The sequence below is a fragment of the Gopherus flavomarginatus genome, chromosome 17 (genome assembly GCF_025201925.1).
Source record: "Gopherus flavomarginatus isolate rGopFla2 chromosome 17, rGopFla2.mat.asm, whole genome shotgun sequence".
NCBI lineage: Eukaryota > Metazoa > Chordata > Testudines > Testudinidae > Gopherus > Gopherus flavomarginatus.
In genome coordinates, this window is record NC_066633.1 from 3,313,844 (window position 1) to 3,335,632 (window position 21,789).

A 21,789-nucleotide genomic window follows, 5' to 3' on the forward strand; every position below is an offset into this window, starting at 1 on the left:
ATGAAGACCCTCTCCAACTCTATGCCAGGGTTCTAGTTCGACATTACCAATTCACTGTTTACTAGTCAGACTGCAGCTGTAGTTGGTAGTTGAACAGAGAGACAGACTGTTATGTCCATCCTTCACAGTTTTTTTCCAGTTGGAGAAAGAACTTTGGGTAGTTTTTTTAATACATATTTTCTTCTTTCTTTACCAGCATATGGATACTTTTCCCCTCATTTTCTCCTTGTTTTAATTTGCCTTTTTCAATTTAAAAAAAGTATAATTGTTCTCTCCAGTTATGTGCTACTTATAACTCTTTTTTGAAATACTAAGATACATATAGCTAAATTGAAAATAGAATTAGAAGATTAGCAAATAGTTATGATAATTAAACAGTAACTGCGTTGATAGGTGCAGGAAGGCAAGGCAAGTCCATTGGCAACAGAGGTCATTAAACAGGAATTTACATTATTGCTACTTATCTCTTTAAAAACCTTTGTAATTAACTGTCTGTACTGTACTGAATTTGCCTCTTTCCTTTAGATGTTTTCTGAGATGTCTGCACAAAATGACCTTAGTTCCCCCCCACCTTGAATTCTGCTTTTTCTGCTGACTGAATAGGTACCATGAGGTTGAAACTGAAGGCCACAGTGTCAGAATGTGAATTTAGGTTACTTCTCGCCATTCCCTCAGTGTAGTGCTCTGCTTTCAGTTTAGTTAAGTGAAAAAAGTATTTGATTTTCTTTTCTGTAAAATGGATGAATAAGCAGAATTTGCAGTTAATTGCTTTGGTACGTCTCCACCTGATAATCAAGTTGACTACTTATGACCCAGAACTGGAGTGCTACAATCCAAAGAAATAAGCAGAGCTCTCTGCGTTGTTATCTTAAAATGCATAGAGTTTTATCTTTTTCTCCTTTTCCATTAGAGTATAATCCCTTCAGGTTGGCAGACATTGGATCGATCTCTTTAATACCTACAGTTGTAGATTAGTTATATTAAGAAGGAGGTTTAAATAGGCACGTAATTGCAGTAGGTTAATTCCTATTGATTTTTCGATGGGAGTTAGTTGCTTAACTTTCTTAGGCACCTTTTGAAAACACCACTTTAAAATAATGGTTGAAACCAATATCACCTTTGTGTGTAAGGTGGAAAGATGTGATCTGATTGACATCTTAAGATATATTATTCGTCTAATTATATAAAACAGCAGAGTAAATCAAGCCCAATATGATCTGTTTTTGCTTTTATAAATGCTGTGTGAAACAATAAAATACAGGTACTGACCACTGTGGGAACCTGGGTACTGGGAGAAGAACCATTGATCAGATCTGGCATGGCAAGTTTTACATTTGTGAAGTGACCATTGTTAATGTCTGTGTGCACTTGAAAAGCTGCTTTTCCCCAAGGCTGTTGTTCAACTCCATATTCTGGAAGTGTTGTTAATGTGTGTGATGTATCATTCTGTTTCAGACAAAACCCGGAAACAACATATGAAGTGTATGTTGAAGTGACCTGTCCAGGGACAAGCAGCATTGGAGCAGGTACAAGTTTGCATTTGAATTCTACTTATTTTTTATGTAAAACTTTTTCAGAGATCATATAATATAATCTACAGTAGTGATGCAAACACTAAAATGTTTTCCAAAAACGTAAGGGAGCATGTTACGACGGTATACAGTTTTAGTCTTTGATTTTTACAGGTTGAATCCTCTAAAACTTTAAGAACAGGATTAAGAGTTAGGAAATCCTGAGTTTTAATCCTGCCTTTTACTCACTTCATGGTCTTGGGCAAGTCCTTTAACTTTTCTGCCTGAGTTTGCCTCATAAACTGGGGATAATGTTTACTTCACAGGGATGTTGTGAAGATTAAAATGGCGCCATCAATGTAAACATCAAATTAGGAACATTTTTTATCTGCTGTTGTTACAAGTAATACAGTAAGCAGAAATTGAAGGTTTTACAGACCTTCTACATAGCATTTCCCATGAGGCAGCTTTCTCCTTCCTCTTGTTAATACACTGGCCAAGTCTACTCTCTTCCTTCCTCCAATGTTTTCTCTTCAAAGAAGTAATAAGACTTAGAAAATAGTTGTAAAATGGTTTGATTGTGACTTTTCATTATTAAATGTTACTTCATGTCCAAATAGTCCAGGCAGTTTTTTCCACATAGTATTCTTCAGGCAAAAATGTTTCATGAGTATTTCAGAAAAATGCCATAATCGCCAAAACACCGATGTAGATATAATTAGATGATTTAACTATTTTTTCTTAAACTTAAGAAAGATTGACAGCAGGCAGGGAAAGCCAAGGTTGAAATTCTTAATTTTGGAACTAGTTCATAGCACTCTGTTTATGCAGTCATTTTCTGGCGGGCCGTCTGATACGTGATGTGAAAAGGAGAGATGTCAAAATCAGGCTACTCTGATTGGTCAACGCTTCCTGGAGTAACATCTCCTTGAGGTCCTTCCTGGAGTGAGCAGACATGAGCAAACATGTAGCCAGGTGGAGTATGATGAGCCTGAAGGTGGCTGGGATTTTTAGGAGTGTACCAATAGGAAGCCACTCATCTCCAGTTACCACCAATCAACAAATACCAAATTATGAATTATAATCCATGAAGACCAAATAGCTTTCATTTTTTCTTTTTACTGCCATTTATTTTTCCTGTCCAAAAGAGTTTAAATAGAGTACAGTGTTGGTGTGTCCTACTGCTATATAATCCACTCTCTCTGCCATTTGACATAAGTGCAAGGATTCCATTTTATAACTTGTTCCTAAGAACATAAGAACGGCCGTACTGGGTCAGACCAAAGGTCTGTCTAGCCCAGTATCCTGTCTACTGACAATGGCCAATGCCAGGTGCCCCAGAGGGAGTGGACCTAACGGGTAACGATCAAGTGATCTCCTCTCTCCTGCCATCCATCTCCATCCTCTGACAAACAGAGGCTAGGGTTACCATTCCTTACCCATCCTGGCTAATAGCCATTAATGGATTTAACCACTATGAATTTATCCAGATCTCTTTTAAACGTTGTTACAGTCCTAGCCTTCACAACCTCCTCAGGTAAGTAGTTCCACAAGTTGATTGTGTGCTGTGTGAAGAACTTCTTCCTTGTATTTGTTTTAAACCTGTTGCCTATTAATTTCATTTGGTGACCCCTAGTTCTTGTATTATGAGAATAAGTAAATAACTTTTCCTTATCCACTTTCTCTGCATCACTCATGATTTTATGTACCTCTATCATATCCCCCCTTAGGCTCCTCTTTTCCAAGCTGAAGAGTCGTAGCCTCTTTAATCTTTCTTCACATGGGACCCGTTCCAAACCCCTAATCATTTTAGTTGCCCTTTTCTGAACCTTTTCTAGTGCCAGTATAACTTTTTTGAGATGAGGAGACCACATCTGTATGCAGTATTCGAGATGTGGCAGTACCATCGATTTTATATAAGGGCAATAGTATATTCTCAGTCTTATTCTCTATCCCCTTTTTAATGATTCCTAACATCCTGTTTGCTTTTTTGACCACCTCTGCACACTGCGTGGACATCTTCAGAGAACTATCCACGATGACTCCAAGATCTTTTTCCTTACTTGTAGCTAAATTAGCCCCCATCATATTGTATGTATAGTTGGGGTTATTTTTTCCAATGTGCATTACTTTACATTTATCCACATTAAATTTCATTTGCCATTTCATCCTGCACTTCTGATCTGTTTTTCCAGTGTCAGAAAATATGAACAAATTTAACCGTAAACGTTATATTGTACAGTACTAGTTTCTGAGTATAATCTTCTCTTTGAAGTTTGTTTGCATCGCCCTGGAGGGATTAATTTCCTGCTGTGGGAAGGTGGGTTAAAAAACGCTGCAACTACTTTACTGTTTTTTAATTGGAGGATTTAGTATGCACTTTGTTCTATAAACAAAGTGATTCTGTGGGAGTTGAATTTTGGTTTTTGTTTTGTGTAGTGATATGTTTGTACCAGCAAAATCTTCAGAAATTGTTTTTTTCTTAAGTGATTGTTTAAAAAAAAAAAGTCGGGGGGAGGGATTATGTGGCACTAATCTGCTACCAGATATCTTTAAAAATAGTTTTAAAGTGATTCAGATAGAATCAGAAATTTATAAATGCATACACCATCATTTAAAAGATTTTTTTACCCTTTTCTAGACAAGTTCTTGACATGTTTATCCATTCTAGTACATGTTTAATCCACGATGGGTTTTTTTTTAGTGGTTTTATGCTAAATGAAAAAGAGATCATGGAGTATTAGGGTTGGAAGGGACCTCAGGAGGTCATCTAGTCCAACCCCCTGCTCAGAGCAGGATTAATCCCCAGACAGATTTTTACCTCAGTTCCCTAAATGGCCCCCTCAAGGATCAGAACTCACAACCCTGAGTTTAGCAGGCCAATGCTCAAACCACTGAACTCTGTATATACATGTTTTATTATGATAAAGAATGACTGGAAAGGCACACTAAACAGCTAGAAACAGCTACTGATCTAAGTGTGTGTAAAGTGTAAAAAGAACAGTTTATCAGGGATGTGTAATCAAATATATTTTTCCTCCTAATGGAGTTGATATCATCTGATGATTTCGGGACAAATTTCTTTGATGTTCTGTGTCTTGCATGATAAAGCTACTGACTAGTCTTTTGTAATAGACATAATTTTTATGTAACTTCATCTGTTTTTTGCTGGTATGGATTTGAGAAAATGCTGGAAAGTTTTACAGCCACTGATATGTTATACTGAAAGCGTGTCTGCTTGTGGAGTGCTGAAAGCAGCCTCCACTTTACTGAACGTACTGATCCAAAAGTTTACATGGTGAGATGTTTCTTGCCATGTGTAAAATGTTAAATGAATTTTAAAATAAAGCTTTTAATTACAATTGGTATGTCCTAGCTCAGTGGTTCTCAACCAGGGGTACGTGTACCCCTGGAGGTACTTGGAGGTCTTCCAGGGGGTACATCAATTCATGTAGAGATTTGACTAATTTTATAACAGGCTACATAAAAAGCACTAGAGAATTCAGTACAAACTAAAATTGCATACAGACAATGACTTGTTTATACTGCTCTATGTACTACATACTGAATTGTAAGTATAATATTTATATTCCAATTGATTTATTTTATAATTATATGGTAAAAATGAGGAAGTGTTACTGAAAAATTGCTTAATGTGTTGTAACACTTGTATTTTTATTTCTGATTGTGTAAGCAAGTAGTTTTTTAGTGAAGTGAAACTTGGGGGTACAAAAGACATATCAGATTCCTGAAAGGGGTACACTAGTCTGGAAGGGTTGAGAGCCACTGATCTAGAACACAAAATCAGATTATGAAAGTTTATGGGTACTAATACAGTAAAGGCCTTTTTGTCTAGAAATAAAAGCATTGAAATTTTGTGAAAACCTAAGAGAGTAAATATGTTAATTTCTTTACAGTTGTTGTTTTCCACTCAAAATAATCTAAAATTGAGTGATATACTATCTCCTGTGTTTTGCTTAAAGCTGCTTTTTAGGATTTAATTTTTTACTTCAAAATAGAAGTCTACTCATGTTACAAAAAAATCTATTCCATTGTGCTTTCATTTCCGTTACTTGGGAACTTCTGTTAAAGTAGCTAAGTGTATACAATTAACTGCTAAAATTCTGATTGTTCCATATAGTATAGGCAGAAACCTCTGCTTTTTTTCAATATTGGAACACTTGCTATGACCATCTTCAAAGATATATAAATGTACTGGTTTTAGCTCAGATGCTTATGAACACTCATCATAATTATAAAGGCATTCATCATGTACTTTGACATGTATTATATTTTGGTTTGCATGGGAGAGAATATGTATGTTTATTTTATCTCCTCTAATAAAAACAAAAATACTGCCAGTCTTTTTAGTAGTGCACTGAAATTTAGTTGAGATGATTGCTTACGTTAGGTGAAAGGCTATTATGGCATGAAAGAATATAACAACTCTGCAGAATATGTTGTTTTAGACCTAGAGTACCAGATTTCGGAAGGGTGCCTTAGCTCTGAGAGGACTCCCACTGCATGAAGGAACCATTTGGCCTGAAGTTTCTGTGCTCCAGGATTTCTTCCCCAGAGATTATAGGTTGAGGGGGAAGGATGGCTGACCAGAAGATGACTTCTCTGCTGTGCAAGGTGGAAGAAGAAAAAATTCCATCAAATACAATGAAGTAGACAAAGCAAGCAGCTATTATCATAGTGCATGGGAACTCCGGTAATGGATCAGAATCTCACTGTGCCAGGGTTCTGTTCAAACAGAACAAAAACCTTACAACCTAAGTATAGAACAAGAGAGAGATGGATACAGAAAGACGGGGGAGTTAGGGTGGCCAGGCACCCCGTTTTTGACCGGAACACCCGGTCGAAAAGGGGACCAGACACACAGTCTGGTTACCACAGGTGGGAAGGCATCGAGTCATCACCAACGTGAGCCCCTACTCAGCCAAGGCCACCTCCTACTTGTGTTCAGTAGTTTCAGTTCCCAGCCCCGGCAGAGCAGGCGAGTCCTTCCTGACCCAGGCAGGGGAATGGGAGGGGAAAAGCAGCGAGCAACTGGGTGCAGGGAAAACCAAAGAAAAGTGGATGGAGATAGGGTCTCGGGGAAGAAGCTGGGCAGGGGAGGCTCTGGCACTCCTTCTGAAGTGTCGAGTTTTTAAATATTACTAAGTTTGCAACCCTAGGGGGAGTACAGAGAAACAATGAGATCATATTGTCTAAAATAGACAAGACAGGCACAGGGTAGAGGAAAGAGTCTAACACAGGCAGAGGAACAATGTGATGGCAGCAAACATTAGTTCTACAGCGGGAGGGATAGCTCAGTGGTTTGAGCATTGACCTGCTAAACCCAGGATTGTGAGTTCAATCTTGGAGAGGGCCACTTAGGAATCTGGGGCAAAATCAGTACTTGGTCCTGCTAGTGAAGGCAGGGGGCTGGACTTGATGACCCTTCAGAATCTCCCTTCCAGTTCAGTGAGTTAGGTATATCTCCATATATTATTATTAGCTATTTTTTATAGGGTGGGTTTACTTAGGAGGAGATAAGCTAAATGGAAATAAAAAAGGGGAGGAAAGAGAAGTGGGGGAGAGGGCAAGGGAAGAGAGTGTTAGAAGGGGCAGGTGTGGAGTGAAGCTGAGCTGCAAAGACTGAAGGAAAGAGAGTTAGAGGGCTGGAGTAAACAACCACTCAGCAGGGAGCAAGGAAGGTCACTCTCAGAACATTCTAGTTTTGACTGGACTGTCCAGAGGTCCCTGCTTTTAGTGCTTTGGCTGCTCCCCTTCCTACCAGCTGGGGTTTCCTGCTGTCTCCTCTCCAGTTGTCCCCCAAGGCCACATGGTAAAGGGGATGGGAAACACTGCCAGGGTACTAGATTCCCCAGTGTGTGTGTGTGTAGAGTATCCCCTTCACAGTTCTGGGTCCAGGGGCCTGCTGGGGGGAGGAGTGGTCCTGGGCCTCATTTTATGTGCTTCCCCTGCTTTGCCTGGTTCTGTGACTATTGGCTGGAGTCTTTCAATGAGTTGGGGTCTGGATGGAAGGAGAAATATGTGGAGGATGTTTGGTTTACTAAGTAGGAAACAGTTTCTGGGCCAGATCCTCAGCCCTTTTTTGTGTCTCCAGGGATGTTATAGAACCAGACCTGGGTTGAGGGTGTTACAAATAGTTTTTATGACTCCTCTCTCAGCTGTTTCCATCCCTTACTGGGCACTGCTGAGGACTGAGCCTTCAGTTTTAAGGTTTGTTCAGTTCTAGTGTCTAATCTGCAAAATGAAAAAAGATAACTATTTTTTCTTTATGTGAAAATTTTCTTTTAATGTTTGCTGTGTACCAACAGTAGCCTTCCAGGAAAATCTTATAATTTATTCTCTGTGGCTGTGACTTACACATTTTTGTCCTTCCACGTTTGTGGCATTTAATTCAATTCCACCATTTACTTGTCAGTATCAGGAAGATGTGTGTGCTTTTGTATATTCATCAACCTTATTTTGGCAATTGTAGAATTCCCAGTGAATCACTTATGTAACTTTCGAGATACTAAATTGAGGTGTGGGATGAACATTCTGAAAACCACTAGACAAACTAATCTCATTTGCAGCTACACACATTTGGGTAGCTATAATGCTTTTAAGGACATATGTATTTAAGGAAAAACAATTAACCAACCAGTTTTCCATCCTTGACCTATTGGTGGCTGATCATGACTTCAATGGGAGCAGGTTCAGGTCCTTGATGAATTTAAGATGGGTAGTAATTTTTAAGACCTTACTTTCTAGAATTACCTGAGAACTCGTAACCAGTGCTATCTTAGCTTTTCCATTGTGATTCTTGCTTAATTGGGTTTGTCAGGACTTCACGCTTTCTATACTTTGTACTTGAATAATGCAATTTAATAGGGGTTTGCTTTTATTAGTTCCACTGTATAGCACTCCTCTGAAGTTGTTACCGTGTGTTGATAAAAATGCTGATGCCTTCTCAACAGCAGAATAGAACAGGAAGAATAGAGTCAGCAACTTTTTTGGCAAGTATGCTGTATTGAAGTGATCTGGTGGGGATTTTAGTATCCACTGTGCTTTTGAATGATGTCAGAGGGCCTGTACTAAATATGTACTTCTCTCCAGGGTTCAAACTGAAGTGGTAACACAGTGTTACTTATTACAATAAATGTCATAATGGATTTAATAAAGTTAGGGAAAGATTGAGGGAGAGAGAAGTTCCCCTGGTTAAATACTCCAAAACATCAGTACTCCAAAATTTTTAGAAATGGTTATATACATCAAAAGTGTTGAGTCAACACTATCCTTTGCTTCATGGTACCATGTAAATACTAAGTAATGGCTTGGAACTGTACCTTTTACTTAATTGAGTCAAAGTTGTCATAGAAGAAGAGAGCTAGCTAAGTGTTCTAAATTAAGAAGAACCCCCAAGATATAAAACTGAGGTAAAATATGCTACTAATATTATGCAGCTCGGGACTAGAAGGCCAACTCTTTATTCCACACAAAATTTCAATCATCTTTTGCTTTCTCACATTTCAAATGAATTGAGAGTTTTTATAAAGATGCATTTAAGATAGACATTCAGAAGGATAGCAACAGCAATTTTACTGAGGACTTTATTCGGTAACTTGAGAGACTGGTGCCTAAGCTAAACTGTGAATGGCAGAAGAGAATCTGATACTGGGTAACCTTTTATGAGTGGTTTGTGTATCCCTCTGCCCTGCCGCATTGTACAGAGAATCAGTGTCTTTGTATTGAAGAGTAGAAAGGTTATAATTCTGACTGTTTTTCTTGCTTTGCCTTTGTCATAAACAGATAGCTAAGGGTTAATGTTCCTTTACCTGTAAAGGGGTAACACCAGTAACCTGAAACACCTGACCAGAGGACCAATCAGGAAACAAGACTTTTTCAAATCTGGGTGGAGGGAAGTTTTGAGTGTGAGTTCTTTGTTCTTGGTCTTGTGTCTGTGCCCTCTCGGCTCTGAGAGTGATTTTTCTACCTCCAGGCTTTCTAATCTTCTGTTTCCAAGTTGTAAGTACAAGGATAGTAAGACAATAGGTTTATATTGTTTTCTTTTGTATTTACATGTGTGTAGTTGCTGGAATGTGTTAAATTGTATTCTTTTGGAATAAGGCTGTTTGTTCATTTTTCTTTTAAGCAATTGACCCTGTATAGTATCACTTGGATACAGAGACTATGTTTAATGTCTTTTTCTTTCTTTTTTATATAAAGCTTTCTTTTTAAGACCTGTTGGAGTTTTTCTTTAGTGGGGACTCCAGGGAACTGAGTCTGCAGCTCACCAGGGAATTGGTGGGAGGAAGAAGTCAGGGGGAAAATCTCTTTTTGTTAGATTTACTAAGCCTGACTTGGCATACCCTTTGGGTGAGGGGGAAGAGAGATTAGCTCTCTCTGTACTTGTGTTTCCAGGACTGGAAACAGGGAGGGTGGAGTCCCTTTGTTTAGCTTCACGGAGCTTGCTTCTGTATATCTCTCCAGGAACCCAGGGAGGGAATACCTGGAGGGGAGGAGGGGAAAGGGAAATGGTTTATTCCCCTTTGTTGTGAGACTGAAGGAATCTGAGTCTTGGGGTCCCCTAGGGAAGGTTTTGGGGAGACCACAGTGAGCTAGGCACTGTATAAATCCCTGGCTGGTGGCAGCGTTATCAGGTCCAAGCTGGTAACTAAGCTTGGAGGTTTTCATGCTAACACCCATATTTTGGACGCTAAGGTCCAGATCTGGGAAAAAATGTTATGACAGCCTTGCATTCAGATGTAAACAGAGACTCTGCCTCTCTAAAGAAGAGTTGTTGTAGCCCTGTTGGTCCCAGGATATTAGAGAGACAAGGTGGATGAGGTAAGATCTTTTATTGGACCAACTTCTGCTGTTGAGAGAGACATGCTTTCGAGCTTACACTAGTGTAAACTCGAAAGCATGTCTCCTCACCAACAGAAGTTGGTCCAACAAGGGATGTTATCTCGACCACCATGTCTCTCCAAAGATGATTAATTTGGGAGTGAAAGTTGAGCTGCTGCTAAGAAGGCTAGCTTCTTGGATTAGGATGTCTATTTTAGAGGCTACAGAGTTGTGAATTAGTCTTGCCTCAGGAATTAAATTACATGCAACCTGGATGAACACTGATATATCATGGGATAATAAACAAGACTCATTGGCCAGAAGAAATCAGTATTGCATTGTCTTTGTCTTCTGATTGTTTTGTTATGCAATATAAAATGAACATCATTGAGAGAGTGGTAAATTGATATTTCCTTGGGTGCATATTCCTATTTAAAAACAATTACTATACATTTTAGAACTTGATAGGATCTTAAAGATTATATCTGCTGTCATCTTTTGTGTCTTCTGTCAACATATTGGGTGCTTCAGGCTCTGCCTGCAGGGTACTTGAAGTTGCCATGGTTTAAGATAAGAAGTTTTATAATCAAAGTCAAATCTAAAGTCTTAAATGGTTTTCTCAGACAATGTCAAAACATATATGTACAAGCCCTATGGGACAGAGACTGTCTGTTTTGTCTCTCTTCCAGCACCAGTGTAGTTGATGCTTTACAAAGTTGACTTAATAAAGAAGCAAAACCACACCAGTAGTAGACTGTTTCTTGAACTAAACCTAGAAAGATCAAGTTTTCCTTGCCCTTCTCTGAGTTAGATGAAAAGCAGATAACAAAAGGGTATGATGGATTATGGTTGGGTCATTCTTAAACCGATAAATGTTTTGGACATTCAATATTAAAGCTATCCATTCACATTTTAACTCAGTTATGCTTGAGTATTGCAGTCTGTATCTCTGATGTGTGATATTTTATTCATTGCAGTACCTATGTACAGTGGATGAACTGGGAACAAACTATCAAGAAGTTGCCTTATTCTTTATTATTTTAAAATCCATGTGCTAATGTCTTGTTAAATTGCATTTCCTTTTCTTAAATTGAAAGAAGGGGTCAAATGCTTTGTATGAACTCAGTGAAGCCTTCACCTTCAAAGGAGAGCTAATATGCTGTAGTGACCTCTCATAATAATCAAAATTATATAAAATAAAAGTGTGCAGGTGGAGTTTGAAAGCAGAAAAGGACCGGTGCTGTCATTAACACAGTAGTCATTCAGCTTTCTGACTAAACTTTGAGCCTACTGAACTCAAACTTGATAAAACAAAGAACAAATATATGGGAAAGCTGAGAACCTGAAAGCTGCCCAATTCCAGTATGTTGCAGTGTATGTAACATGACCAACAGCCAAGTTACTAAGGAAAACAGCTCTCTGTGTGTCAAATTTACTTTAATTACAATGTAATTAATTGCATCAATGCTAAAATATATTGGAATTGTTTTTTGTATTTTTGAACCTCGGATATGTGACATAAAATAAGTGGTGAGAATGAACACTAAAAATAAAATACTACAGAAATATTTTATTGAACTGTTTTAGTTTATATTAGTACAATCTATAGAAAATTTAAGACAATTGTTACCGGTACATACTGCACTAAATTAAGAGTGCAAAATCAAACTTATTGGTTGTGTTGCCTCTTTTCCAGTGTCAAGAAATTCTCTCTTGTTTTCATAAAGAAAACTGCTTTGTGTCGTATTCCAGAGATAAGCTATTACAGACATTCAGGGATCTTTCTAAGATCTGTGCCAAAGATCCCCTCTCTTTAGAAGCAGAAGTGAAGAGAATTTAAGTACAACTCTTATACTGAGAGTATAGAAAAAGTACATTTGTTAGTGTAAAGTAACTGATCAAAATTGTCTCTAAAGTATGAACATTTGAAAGTAAAAGCTCACAAAAGTACGATCTCCCCCCTTGCCGTCCCCCCATGTAGGAGGGTATAGTGTGCTTTTGTATAGGGTTTTTTGTGTTCTCGCCAAAGCAGATATTACAAAAGTATGTTGAATCCTTAGCTTTACCATGCAGTGTGGCAAAAGGTCTTTCTCTCCAAGGACCTCATCTTTCATCTTTTTGTGAGTGTAGCATAAATTCTTGCTGTGTGTTCAGGGAAAAAGCTGAAATGGTTTAGTACAACTAAAGCATTTCTTTCATTTTTTTAAGAGTATGGTAAGTTAGAAACCTAAATATGATAGCATGGACAAAGTGGTAAGTGTGCTAGAGTTTAACAGATGTTCACTGGATTAGGAAAGGAAATGTAGTTTATACTGCTTCTTTTATGATAAAGAATTTAAAGGGCCTTGCTCTAAGCCTCACCATGTGTTTCTTTCTTTTCTCCAAAACATACCACTAAGTTGAAAAAGGAGATAAATCTTAGAGGGAAACTATTAACTCTGAGGGAGTTTATTATTGTTTGAGAGAAAGGACATCATTTGCATTTGAATTGGCTCTGAGTGTAGCATGTACCTCTAATCTTGTTCCTGCTAGAAGCTGGGGAGCAGTTTAAGTACTTCCTATTTTACTTTTTATGTTCTGGCCTTGTGTAGTAAGATCTTCATTTTCTCAGTAGATCACAAATGTTATAACTTAAAATAATCAAAGTCCTTAGCTCAACGGAGAGATGCTATAATGTGCTCCGGTCTTAGAAGCACTTTGCAGTTGCTACTGTTTCCATAGAAGGACTTGTACAAGTATAAAGTAAGAACTCTGTATAATGGACACACAAGCATCTTGCAACACAATCTGAGGTGCTGCTATATTCCTCTATCATATACTGAAATTTTAGCACACGCAGTAATGCCATGTCAAACCATATGAAATATTGAATATAGAAAATAATTATCTCAGTAGCAGCAAGGATGAGAGGTAAATCTTCATGATGCACATGTCTGTAAGCCATATATGTTTGAGTTCCAGAGTTACTTGTGACAATCACATTAAATTTTAATATCTAAAGAAATATCAAGGCTGCCTGGCATAACACTATGTAGTAAACATTTGATTTCAATGCTTAATTAACAATGCAGGTTTTAAACTCATTTATTACATAAACAAAATTGCTGTTTATTTTAAATTTATTTTTCATATTGTGCTCTAATCCTGGTGCCCAAGTTTGTGCCCTTCTGACTCCCTGATGCTATATCAAGGTGCATAACTTACTAGAACAGGGCTCTGGAAAATTAGGCAAAACTGAGTGGAGAGGGAACGCGTTTGCAGCTATGACTCACCTCAGTGTTTTCTTCTTCATCTTCCTGTTTATTCTTGTTGGACTGCTTTCTATTGGGATACCAGCAAAATAATTAAAAGAGTTATTAGGCTTTTGACAAAGAATGTGGCTGAGGTACTACTCCCTTCTTCACTCACCTGGTACTGAAATCCTCAAAATTGTTCCCAATAAACCAGTGTGTCCCCAACCCTGTATATACCTTTTGGATCAAGTAAAGTCCCAGATGGGATGTGGAGTTTAACTCAAGTGCCTGGCTCATCTTGAACTAAAAAAATGAAGCTTTCACCAATTAAAAAATAAATCAGTAAGGATCAGATTTGCAGACTATCATACAAATTCCTGTTTATCATTCGTTATTCATGAGTACGTTCTTTAGCTTTTGATGCTAGATTTGATAAAAAGCAATGATCAGAGTATTGCAATACAGTTATAGAAATGCATGCTTGGCACTTTTGCATGTTAGTTTTGTAGGAAGGGAACAGTTGTTGCCAGTCTTTTCTTGTATCTTTTTAGCTGTGTTGCCTGAAAAAGATTATAGACAGAAGTATTCCATAGTTGGCTGTTGGTATATTAGTACTGCTAGGTATTTTTAACCAGAAAGGGAAACTCAGCATAGGAAAAAAATCTCACAAGACTTTACAAGAAAAAACCCTTTTGTTGGTTTATATCTTTTTTAAAAGGAGCTTGACGTCTTCATCAAGTTCACAGTGGGCCTGCTTTGTTTGCTTTTTCTTGAATGTTTGATAAGATTTTTCTTCTATTGTTTTGTGCAGCAAGAACAGAACTTGCCATGGCTGAGGTGGGTTTTTTTGTAAATACACAGTATGGTCATTGTCTGGTGCTGAATAATTGTGGCTGCTTTTTGTACCACCAGAACTAAGGCTTTGGCTGTGAACAGATTCCTTCTTAGTGTGAAAAGAGACTAATCCATGTAAATACAGCCCAAAAATAAAGCTTTACAGAAAAAGGGAAAGGCTGCTAAGCAGGAGGGCACAGGTCAGCAATTTAACCTTTAACCTAACAAATAAGAAGCATGAAAGTTCCTGAATTGGTTTACAAAGGCAGGCTCCTGTGATCTGTCAGTTTTTCTTTTCAGGATAGAGTAGGGTGAGAGAACTGACAGCTAGTGTCTTTTTAACTGCAGGTTGAAATTAACTGCTAAATTGAAACTTTTTAGGAGGATGATTTTTTTTTTAATAGTTTAGACAAGTTATTGATAGTCACTAGCCCCCAGTTTTTATAGATTTCTTTCAGTTTAAAGGGGAGGATCAGTGGTTTGTTGTTTTTTTTTTTTTTAAGAATTTTTGAGAGGTTCAAGTTAGACATTGTTCATGATGACATTTCAGCATTTGATTAAGATTAACGCATTAAGGGTTTGATGAAGCACTTGTTGCAGTTAACTACATGTTAATGAGTTTAAGGGGTTGTATTGTAATAACTTACTGCGAACGGGTTTTATTTTGAACAGAGTCAAAAGGTTGTGTTATTTGTTGGAAAATAAGATTTAATTTAAGGGTATGATTTTAAACTCTAGTATCATGCTCATTCACAAAATTTGCCAACAGATTTTTTTGTTTGTGCTTATTTAATCACAACAGGTAATCTTGTTAATGAGTGTTAATTTTTGCTTTAAGCTTAATGCATCTGAAGTCAGCTGTTATATCTCACTGTAGAGAATTCTGTAACTGGTAAAGAACTTTAATTAGAGTCATTCAGATGAAAAAGAAACAATGAACTAATGACTTTAAAGTAGACTCCCTGCAGATTATTAAGAATAGTGATTATGCTGTCTTGCTCAATATTGTAAGCAGTGTTGCAGTGATGACTGTTACCTTTGTCTATCTATGGGTCCACTGGTGCTTTCTATAAAACTTCTTTTTATGGAAATTTTGGATCTTAGAAAGTCTGTGTATAATCTGTTTGGGATTTATGTCAATAGTTAAGTTCTGTGCAGAGCACTAATTTTTAAAAGCAATTGAAACAAACTTGGAAAAATGACTCAGGAAAAAGTCCAGATGATTTTCTGTTCCTGATGGTTTTTGTCTTAGACAGTGAGCCATTACAAATAGAGAACTATAGAACATAATTGAAATAGTTGGATATTAGTGTAGTTATAAAACATCCTGGGACTACATTGTTCTCTCCCCATCTTGTCTGACTTTTTTCAGGGCAAAAATGCAGGTATATATGTTTTTGGAATGTGGATTAGAGGCTGAAGGCAAGGTTATCTAAGTTATAAATTAAGTTATCAGTTTAAAAAGAATTAAGGATTTTTGATATTTCATCAACAGTGAACGTGACAAAATGTGCCAGCTACCAGAGACAAAATCATGCCTAGGTCTTTCTGAATTTCATACATGATATGCTGAATTATAACTAAGGCCAAGAGTGTGATGAAATTCAATTTAATGATGTCATGAGCAACGGTGATGAAACGGTTTAATCACGAACTCTTGTACTATATTCCTTAAATGCCCAAACAGATTCTGAATCTGTGAACATGCTAAGAACATAAGAATGGCCATACTGGGTCAGACCAAAGGTCCATCACCCCAGTATCCTGTCTGCGGACACTGGCCAGTGCCAGGTGCCCCAGAGGGAGTGAACCTAACAGGCAATGATCAAGTGATCTCTCTCCTGCCATTCATTTCCACCCTCTGACAAACAGAGGCTAGGGACACCATTTCTTATCCATCCTGGCTAATGGGCTTAACCTCCATGAATTTATCCAGTTCTCTTTTAAACCCTGTTATAGTCCTAGCCTCCACAACCTCCTCAGGCAAGGAGTTCCACAGGTTTACTGTGTGCTGTATGAAGAAGAACTTCCTATTGTTTGTTTTAAATGGGCTGCTAATTAATTTCATTTGGTGTCCCCTAGTTCTTATATTATGAGAATAAGTAAATCACTTTTCCTTATTCACTTTCTCCACAGCGCTCATGATTTTATGTTTGTAGCCCTTGGAGTCAACTAAATCACATCATTGGGGTGGGAATGGAGGTAAAATGAATACAAACACATGAACAAAGGATTTTTGTACTGTACTTTGCCTTAATAGTCTAATTTTGGTAAATTAACCCTTCAGAATTTCAAAGGGTGGTGTCTGAACTGCTGGGAAGAGGATTCTAATATCTGCTTTCAGATGGAAACTAAATTTTTAGTGTCTGTTAATGATGCCTAAAGCCTAATATTATTGCCTAGATTTGACAGTCGTTCTTGTAATGATGTGTTTAGCAGATCTAACTCTTTTTAGAAAGAGAGACATTTAACTACATCTTAAGTTTACTTTTCAGCCCAGGCACACACAATTTTTGAAACATTTGTCAATATGCATTGGCAGTGATTCTCTTGCAAAGTGGAGCAGAGATGGTTATTGCACTCAGTCTAAAGAAATTCTTTCCAATAGAGATGGCAGAAGAATGGGAGCCAGTAGGAAACTCCCTTCATATAAAGAACAATTGAGTTCTAGGTATTCTTTATATCTTCCTCATATGGAGTGACAAATATAGACCAAGATCTAAGCCTGTTTTAAATCCTTTAAACCCTCTCTCACCACTAACAGTTGGAGGGTGATGTCTTCAGTTTCAGTGGCAAACTGATGGAATACTGTAGATGCATCCTTTAGATAATTAAACTGGTCACATGCAGTTTTTACTTTTAAGTCCCTGCAGAAAGCTCTATTCTTTTTTTTTTTTTTTTTGTCTTCCTTCCAAAAATTAAAGTAAATACTATTGTCTCAATCTGTAGACGATTGTTGAAGAGAATAGGCAAAGATTTCTGGAGCTGCATCTTTCTTAAATGTTTATTTTTACTGAATATTTCAATACATATGTATAAGGAAAAGATGAAAAAATAATTCTTACAGTGACATGAGAATGTTAAGGCAACATTTTGGATTTTGTTGCAGAGGATTTATCTATTAAAGCTGAGATTTTTGAAAGGGGCCTATGGATGTTAGGCACTCAACTCCCAGTGAATTTCAGTGGGATTCATTGAATCCCAGCTTCAGGTCCTTTGAAAAATGTCAGCCCAAATAACTACTTAGTCTTGAACTAAGATATCAGTTACAAAGAATTTTGTTAAATGTCGCCCTATCACTTAAATGAGTAACTGTCCTTCGAATGATTGTAGTTCTGTAGAGATGCAAGACGCTTAAGAGATCTATAAGACGATGTCCCAACAGAGACCTACGGTCAAAAGGGTCCAGTACTGCTCCAAAATTAACTCAGTAGCAAACTTTCCATTTACTTCAAAGAAGATCAGGAACTAAATTATAGAATGTGCAAACAAAATATTAGATGGGTGACCCATGTTGATGTGAGACTGCAACAGAAAAACAAATTGCTTGGCTTGCTTAGGGTTAGGCATGCTTCTTGTCAGTTTAGGGTTTGTTCCCATTTTATTTAAACTGTTTGCTTTCATTTTTTCTTAGGAAGCGGGAGAGTAGGGTCAATAATGTATGAGGAACAGCTTAGAAAGGGAATTGGAGAGGTGGTGCAAGCTAATGTCCAGAAGAGGAGGTGGGTACAAATGAGCTGGTCTGGTCTATTTTGAATCAAATGTGGCAGAGTCAAAAATCTTATCTATATTTTAGGGTTCAGTTGAATCAAACTGAATTCTTAAGAATTTAGCTCTGATGTGATGTAGTGTGAAGCCACCCTAGAGAGAGCTGGCAGTCCCTGCTCCCTTTCCTGGTTGTTGGAGTGGAAGTGCTCCCATAAGGGTCTGGGACTTTATATAAACCTCCACTGCAGAGGACAATCTGGTGGTAAAAGTGTTCTATTCAGTAGTTTTGTTCTAATGCTATCTCACTGGTGTGACTTAATGAACCATTGGTAGAAAGTACAGCTTACTTTATTTGCAGCCACTGCATGTGTGAATAACCTTTTTCTCTGTCGTGCAATCAAAGTGGCTGAATAAGGAAATTTTACTAATACACGAGGATGCTTTGAAATTAGTATCTACTTCTTTTCTGTTCAAGACGTTTTCTCCCAGAAATTTACAGTGTAGTGATTCAATTCATTTCTTCCATTTCCAATTCTTAATTACTTTGCTATCTGTTGTTTCCATTTTTAGTAGTGTCCAATAAATAGATTTTCCTAGAAGTGTTCACCATGATGATGCCTATCGCCTAGGGGTGGCCAACCTGTGGCTCCGGAGCCACATGCGGCTCTTCAGAAGTTAATATGCGGCTCCTGGTATAGGCACCAACTCCAGGGCTGGAGCTACAGACGTCAACTTTCCAATGTGCCTGGGGTGCTCACTCCTCAACCCCTGGCTCCGCCACAGGCCCTGCCCCTACTCCACCCCTTCTCGTCCCCTCCCAGAGTCTGCTATGCCCTCGATCCTCCCCCTCCCCCCGCCGAGCCTCCTGCATGCCACGAAACAACTGATCAGGAGGTGTGGGGAGGGTGGGGGAGGCATTGATCAGTGGGGCTGCTGGTGGGTAGGAGGCGCTGGGAGTGGGGCGGGGAGAACGGATGGGGGGCTGCTGACGTATTACTGTGGCTGTTTGGCAATGTACATTGGTAAATTCTGGCTCCTTTTCAGCCTCAGGTTGGCCACCCCTGGCCTAGGACACTTTCCCTGTATGGTAGATGATGTTCCTGTTTGATCTAGTGTCCAAAAACCTAAGAATGTCACTGTACATCCTGCATGCTCCTTGAGTTGATTTGTGAATGGTATAAACTTATTTAAAATTAATTAAAAAGGTTAATTGCTAATTCACATTTTCTGCAGAGGTCCTATAACAGAGTGACTAAAGGGGCATCTTATAATATTTGTAGTCTAAAATGTGAGACCTAGTGGAATTCTCTTACTGGGAAGCATCTAAAATGCCATGGCTACTTCCCTTTTTTAAACAGCAATTTCAGAATACCTGTGTAGTTGTACAGAATGCATATATGGGCACATAGAATGTTTGCTGCACCTGGGAACAGATTCTAAATAATCTGAAGATATTTCTAATAGATAATCTAAAGAATATTTTTTTATCTTGTATACCTCTTGAAATAGTATCAGAAATAAGTAGGAATGACTCCTGAAGCAGACTTTGGTGGAGAAAAGTAAGCCTGCAATTTGTAACACATTTGGAACAAACATTCTCTCCAACCACAGATTGAGTGAGCAGCACGCAAGTGCATGAGCCTGGCCAATTAAATTCCAGATTTCATTCCTTTGTTGACTTTTTCCTGGGTGTGGTATATTGCTTTTCCATGGAAAATGGTATATAGACATTTCCATTGGGGTCTTTGGCTGCAGTGTAATTTAACTTGTCAGAGACAAGGTCTTAGCTATAGTCTTAGTCATAATCATAAAGGGTATGATCCTGAACTCATTAAAACCAGTGGCAATACTTGCATTGGCTTTGAGGTGCAGGATTGGACCATATTATACTGAGCTCTTCTTAAAATGTTCCGGTTGACATCAAGGGAAGTTCTAGTTTATCTAACCAGAGCTGGCTGTACTTTTTATGCAGCACTATGAAATGAATTCCCCACATGTATGTGCTGAACAGATGGTCAGAGACAAAGGTGCAGATTTTTTCCTGACTTCAGTGAGGCTCAGCCCAGGTGCAGGGATGCATCCAAGTGGAGTCAGTTGTAGGACTGGGGCTTAATTTGGTCACAAAGTCAATACCTTAAAACGTTTTCTTTTCTCTCTGTTATGATAGGAGAGACACAAGCATTTTAAATATATACTCACATTTCATAATCTCTGAAAGGGAATAAAAACACCTTAGTAAATTAAATGAAGTAAATGACAACAGGTCAGGGATATTTACTTTGTGATTTCTGATAATACTTTGTGAATTGAAAATTCCCATATTTTTCTCTTTCCCTCTACTTTTCTTCAGTAATAACAGGGGAGCAGTTTTTTTATGAAGCTTTAATTATGCTCCTCAAACTGTTTCCTAATGTACTTGTACAACAAATTATCCTATGTTATTCAGAGTAATTCCATGTAATGATACACATCTCTGACCGCTTCTCTGTCTGGTTCATTCTTTTTGGTATTACAATACATTTTAATTTTAATCTAACAAGAAATTATATGGCTTGTGTTGCTTCAAGGGTCCAAATAAAGTATTTAGCTTTGGAGAAATGTGCTTGGAGAAATTTCTTGGCTTAGTTAAAGATAGCTTGTTTTGGGGGTTTATACAGTACACAGTAGGCAGAGCTTGGCTCAACTAGATTTGGTTCTCTGGCGATTGCTAAAAATCATTGAGGATTTATTTTGTATTAAAAATAATTTTGTCTGATAACTGACTGGAAGGATTTTTGAAATAGCTTCCTGAGACATAGTTTGTTGGATGCATCAGGTAAAAGAATAGATCATTCAAATACTTCCAGTTAAAATGTTATACTAGATATTTATTTTAAATGGAACATATTTCTTTCATGGCAGTGAGTTTCACATCCCATCCTGAGGGTAGCCTATAACAGGCTATTTTCATTAAATGTTAAAATGATTTGGAATTTTTTTCCAGTGGATTTCCCTTAGTCTTTTTATGTTTTATTTTTTTAACCAAAATTGTTTCAAGCAATTTATAGGGCTGTTTAAGAAGAATGTTTATAGTAGGATGTTCTTGCTGAAGAGACTTGTTTTCAGAATTACCCCAGTTCGGATGGCCAGTTTTCCATGAGTTAGTTAATTTTTACCTTTTTAAATTCAATTCGTTTGTATTTAAGCAGGATTTGAAAAATTCACTCACCCAGTGGGAAGAATTTTGTGGTTAATGTGGGGGACTAAGCAACCATTTTTTAGCTGCTTTTTTATTAAAAGAAAGTTGAATAGTTTCTCACTCTTGTTTAAGATAATTTTCCAAATGTGAACTAAATATAAACCAATGCAGTTGTCTTCCTGAGTCTGTAGATTGTCATGTTGTTCTTTCTCTGCTGCTGCACTTAGGTCTTCCCAGAAGCAACATGAAATAAATAGGATTTATCCATTTTTTATTCAGATTATCTGGTCAGGAGAAAAAACTCATGAATCATATGAATTCCATGCTGCTAATACTTGGAATTATGTGAGCAGCTGCACAGACAGGTACTGGAGTTATTCATTTTTTGCTTTTGGGGGAGGCATGGGAAAAGGATCCCCCAAAAGTTGGCGAAAGGGCACAGACTTCCACTGACTCCCATCTCAGTGGGCAGGAGACTAGG

The 21,789-nt window shown here is 37.8% G+C and overlaps 2 protein-coding genes across 8 annotated transcripts in view; both read left to right on the plus strand.

Moving 5' to 3' along the window:
* Positions 1-21,789, plus strand: part of PSMB7 (proteasome 20S subunit beta 7) — a 563,007-nt gene that overhangs the window by 411,556 nt on the left and 129,662 nt on the right. The gene's annotated exons all lie outside the window — the stretch shown is intronic.
* Positions 1-21,789, plus strand: part of DENND1A (DENN domain containing 1A) — a 353,469-nt gene that overhangs the window by 18,896 nt on the left and 312,784 nt on the right. For all 7 annotated transcript variants that reach the window (XM_050926228.1, XM_050926231.1, XM_050926229.1 and 4 more), the window contains exon 2: positions 1,456-1,526. In XM_050926228.1, coding sequence (XP_050782185.1) covers positions 1,456-1,526 — 71 coding nt within the window. The remainder of the gene's footprint in view (positions 1-1,455; positions 1,527-21,789) is intronic.